Here is a 5,243-nt window from a genome sequence, read left to right on the forward strand (position 1 = left end):
TGTGATGTCCTGACATAAGACTTCGTTTTGACCAAGTTTGGTCCATGTACTTTATGGGGTGAAATTAACCCCCTGGGGGGCCACTTTGGGGGGTCTTACATCACCTTTCCACTCGAAAATATTGTTAGATTTAATATTTTTGTGATGTCCTGACATAGAACTTCGTTTTCACCAAGTTTGGTCCATGTACCTTTGAATCAGAAAAATTTGTGATAACTCAAAGGCACGTCAGCAGTAGTGTGACGCAATATTTCATGTTTAAACAGGTTTCAACAGGTTTGACACAAGTCTTACGAACGATGGTGCAATTTTGGCTCATGTTTTAGGAATTTCCATGACGTAAGATTCAGTAGACTTGAACGGTTTTTATATGACGTTTGATTAGGTGAACAATTGTCTGGAACAACCTTATGGGGTGAAATTAACCCCCTTTTTGGGCATTTTAGGGGGCTCTAGGGTCCAGATCCACCCGGTGCGGTCAATCTTCCATACTTTTTGTAAGTGACATGGTTGACCCCAGTAACTTCAAGGGGTCAAACCTTTTGTACCTTATGGGGTGAAATCTTCTGTCGTAGGCTCCCAGACTACAACGACAGTGGTATGGTTTTAAAATAGAAGTCTATAACTAATGGCTTTGAAAATTCACATAATTATGATTTGCGCATGTTATTGAGGTGATGATCATAAATGATGAAAAACGTAGTGAAGATGACATGAAAACGGTCTTTTTGGCATGCGAGTAACTATGCTGTTGTGAGGGATGAAGTTTCTTTGGAGTTTTTTCAAAGGAATTTTAAACAAACTGCTGGAGAGTGATAGCCTACAGCTGCAATAAGCTGATAATGCAATAAACTGTAACCAACCGAAATAAGCAAGTTGATTAAGGATAGGCCTACAAAATATCATAAGACGACATTTGTTTGGGAATAAAAACCGTCCTCAGTGGAATCGCATGGCAATTTCTGTCAGTTATGCATTTAAAAAGAACTCTTTCGCCGTTAGTGGTGAGATATATCTTGTAGTTATGGAAACGTAGGCAAATTGGATCAATGTCGTCTGCCAGGAAAGCAAACTATTTCCAGGTTAGCCTATAATTTCATTCATACAGTAGGGTATTTTTATCGACTAATAAGTTGCAGAAGCTTATAACTTATAGAATAAATTACTTGATCATTTTCTGAACGAAGTTGGTTTGTGTATAGGTCTACTACCTACCCAATATTCTTTTTTTCTGTTACACATTTTTCTCTATTTTACCAGCTATTGCAGCCTACACAGAAAAAGTGCTGTTTATGCCAGTAACGTTACAGCAAGAGAGTATTGAAGGGTTTGCCATACTGAAGTACAATTTGCATCCATTATATTCTAACTATCTAAACTGGAACAACTAAAGTCATTTTAACTGTTAATTAAGTTTGACAGCCGGGCAGACGGAGCCCGTCAGTCTTGGACGGCAGTTCGTCTAGACCAGGGGTTCCCAACCGGTGGTACGCGTACCACTAGTGGTACGCGGGAGTTTTTCAGGTTGTACGCGAGCAGCTCTCCGTTGCATGCGATATGTAAGTAGTATTGTCAAATAAAGTAGGCCTATTGCAACAATTATTTAATTTTGAGTTTCTAAAATATGCAAACAACACTTTTATTTTTTTCCGTACTAAATCCTCTGCACTTAGTAAGCTACTTTTGTCGATCTTGCTCCCTGCTGTCATTGTTATTAATACAATGCTGCTGTGCAAACTTAATGGTGTCTGTGACGAAACTATTATGTGTGCAATGTAAATGGTGTTTGTGACGAAACTATTACGTGTGCAATGCGGTCTGTGCAATTGCAGAATTGCGTTTATTCTGATGTTGGTTTTCCGACGTGTAGTGGCTGAATCCTGAACAGCATTACTGTACATTTTTGTCTAAATATTTGAAAATGTCGAAGCGAAAGTATAGCGCAGATTTTGTTAAGTATGGCTTCATTGCTATTCAACATTGTGGAGATAGCTTACCTCAGTGTGTGATCTGTATGAAAACCCTTTCAAATGCAGCTGAAACCAAGTTTGCTTAAGCGGCATCTTGAGTCCAATCATGCAATAAAATGAATCGAGATAAGAGTTATTTTGAGCGACTTGGGGAGAACGTGAAGCGACAGCGCATGGATCACACAGGCCAGTTTTACCGAAATAATGTCGGAATTGTGAAGGCATCCTATGAAGTATCTCTTCTGGTGGCCCAAAACAAAAAAGCTCATGTCATTGCGGAGTCACTTGTTTTGCCAGCAGCAAAGATATCAGTCAGAAATTTGACTGGAGAAGATTCAGTGGCAAAGTTGGATAGTGTATCGCTTTCTAACAATACTGTGAAACGACGCATCAAGGAAATGTCAGTTGATATCACTGACCAAGTGATTGCAGGAGTAAGAGATTTGAAGTTTGGATTTGCCTTACAACTTGATGAATCCACAGATGTCACAAACTGCTGCCAACTGCTTGTCTACGTCCGCTTTACACAGAACAATGCTGTAAAAACGAAATTATTGTTGAATCATGAGGTGTCCACTATATCAAAAGGAGAAGATATTTTCAACTCTTTGGATAATTTTTTCAAGGAAAATGAACTGGATTGGGGAAATCTTGTCGGATTTATGACAGATGGGGCTCCCTCTATGCTTGGTAGAAAGTCTGGATTTTAAGCTCATGTCAAAGCTGCGTCACCTCGCATCATAAGTGTTCACTGTTTCACACACAGGTTTGCTCTTTGCACAAAGGTTCTTCCTGCAAAGTTGTTTATGTGCTTGAACAGGGGAGTCAAAATCGTAAATTTTGTTAAAACATCAGCTTTAAATACTCGATTGATTAAGGTTTTTTGTGAAGATCTTGGCTCAGACCACGCTTGTCTCCTCCATCACACAGAAGTGTGCTGGCTCTCTCGAGGAAATACAGCTAAGCATCTTTTTGAAATGAGGAATGAATTACTTTTATTTTTCCAACAGAAAGACCATGAATTTCAAAACGATCTGGAGGACGAGGAATTCATTACAAGATTGGCTTATTTGTCAGATATATTTGAAGCTTTCAATCATTTAAATCTGTAATTTCAAGGGCAAAACTGCACTGTCGTAGACTTTGTTTCCAAAAGCTGGAATTATGGAGGAAAAATGTGGAAAACAAGCGCTATGGTATGTTTAAATTTCTGTCAGCCCTTGAAATGGAAATCAGTGATGACTTTTCCTGAGAAATTACCCAGCACCTCTCGCTGCTAACTGCTGAATTGCAGCATTACTTTCCAGACACCACAAGCTGCCCATACATCACAGATCCTTTCTCAGTGGACCCAGCCGACCTACCTGTCGGTACAGGGGAACAAGAGGAACTGATAGACATGCAGGAGGATTAGACAGCAAAAAAACAATGCTAAGAATGTTGTGCAATAAACTTCTGGCTTAGTATGGATTCTTCATACCCAACGCTAGCTTCCCACGCTGTTCCACAACTACTGATTTTTCCTTCTATTTGGAAATGCGAGCAGGGATTTTCTATTCTTATGAACATCAAATCAAAAAATCGAAACCGACTAAGTGCCCCTGGACATGACTTCAGATGTGCTATTAGCAAAGTTATGCCACGCATTGATCAACTGGTAAAAGATAAAAAAAAAAAAAAATCTCATTAAATTTAGTTGTATTGTGTTTGTGTTTAGTTGTATCCTTTTCTTTGTTATTCTGATGCGTTCTGTGCTGTGTGGTGTAATGGACTCTATGAGGTTTTGTTGGTAATTTTGCTACTTTCGCTGACTTTACATCCAGATTCATTATCTTGCAAATAATTTAATATTGGATCAAATTAGTTGTTTTGAAAATAGTGGTACATGTTGACAATCCGTGGTGGCCAAGTGGTACGAGAACATCAAAAGGTTGGGAACCCCTGGGGTAGACTCTAGGGGAAGGCAAACCCTGATTTAAAAATCTCCGCTGTCTTGCGGCTACATCCAGTCCTGGAAAAGGCTACGGGAGTCAACCCAGACAGAAAATCTGGATAGAGTACGTGAAGCGGTCGACTGTCAAACTCTGACATCCTTCCGGCAACTCCTGTAGCCAAACCGTCGCCGAGCGTCACGCTTTGCGTTCCCTAGGACCACGCCGGAGAGGTAGAGAGGAGGGTCCTGTTGTGTTTTTGGGCAGCGCAAGACCTCCATACAGACGTCCAGGCCAGCACTCTGGAGAGGCCACTCCAGTCGCCTCCATCCCTGGGTGCGAAAAACAAACCGGAGGACAGCAGTCTACGGGTTATAAGTCTTTGCTAAATTGACGTAAAAGCTAGACGCCACGGTTGTTTTCGACAGTGGGAAGGATCCTCTAAATCCTACTGGTTCAGCCACCGCCCGCTTTAAGCCGGGCAGCCCCCGGCCAGTTAGGTGCTGACCTGGCTTCATTGGGTGTGTGGAGCTTAGAGTCTTACTCGATAGGTGGGTTGTATGCCAGGTACCTGGTCAATTGGTTGACAGACGTTTGGTCGACAGTCATTTGGTCGACAGACATTTGGTCGACAGGACGTTTGGTCGACAGACATTTGGTCGACAAGACATTTGGTTGACAGGACGTTTGGTCGACAGACATTTGGTCGACAGGACGTTTGGTCGACAGACATTTGGTTGACAGGACATTTGGTCGACAAGAGTTAGGGTTAGTTAGGGTTAACTAACCCTAACTCTAACCCAAATGTCCTGTCGACCAAATGTCTTGTCGACCAAATGTCTGTCGACCAAATGTCTTGTCGACCAAATGTCTTGTCGACCAAATGTCTTGTCGACCAAATGTCCTGTCGACCAAATGTCTGTCGACCAAACGTCCTGTCGACCAAATGTCTGTCGACCAAATGACTGTCGACCAAATGTCTGTCGACCAATCGACCGGCCACCGTATGCCATACACCAGACAACAAAGTAAGAAATGACAGAAGTAAACTACTACTAAGTTTGGTGTAATAAGTTTTTTAAGAGTTCTTTGAAGGCACATTGCCTATAGTGCAGGTGATCATATCACAGTCAGTGGCATTATTCAATTTATAGAAATCATATGTTCTTAAACTGAAATATGAACTTTCAGTGCCCATAAAAGAAAAATTGTGTGATTTTCTCATGCTGGCAATTTAACACTTTTTTTATGCCAGAGTTTGATTGATTGATTGATTGTTGGAATTGTGATGTGAGTGTGTAAGGGAAGTGATGTGATTGTGGTTTCATTTTGTGGTTGTAGT

General features: G+C 41.1%; 1 protein-coding gene across 1 annotated transcript; it reads left to right on the forward strand.

Moving 5' to 3' along the window:
• Window positions 1–2,086: 2,086 nt before the first annotated feature.
• Window positions 2,087–3,384, forward strand: LOC145782941 (zinc finger BED domain-containing protein 5-like). The gene is made up of 2 exons (XM_082594701.1): window positions 2,087–2,660; window positions 3,278–3,384. The coding sequence occupies exons 1-2, from the start codon at window positions 2,087–2,089 to the stop codon at window positions 3,382–3,384; spliced, it is 681 nt and encodes a 226-aa protein (XP_082450827.1).
• The last annotated feature ends 1,859 nt before the right edge of the window (window positions 3,385–5,243 follow it).

This window comes from Aplidium turbinatum, chromosome 14, assembly GCF_918807975.1.
Source record: "Aplidium turbinatum chromosome 14, kaAplTurb1.1, whole genome shotgun sequence".
NCBI lineage: Eukaryota > Metazoa > Chordata > Ascidiacea > Aplousobranchia > Polyclinidae > Aplidium > Aplidium turbinatum.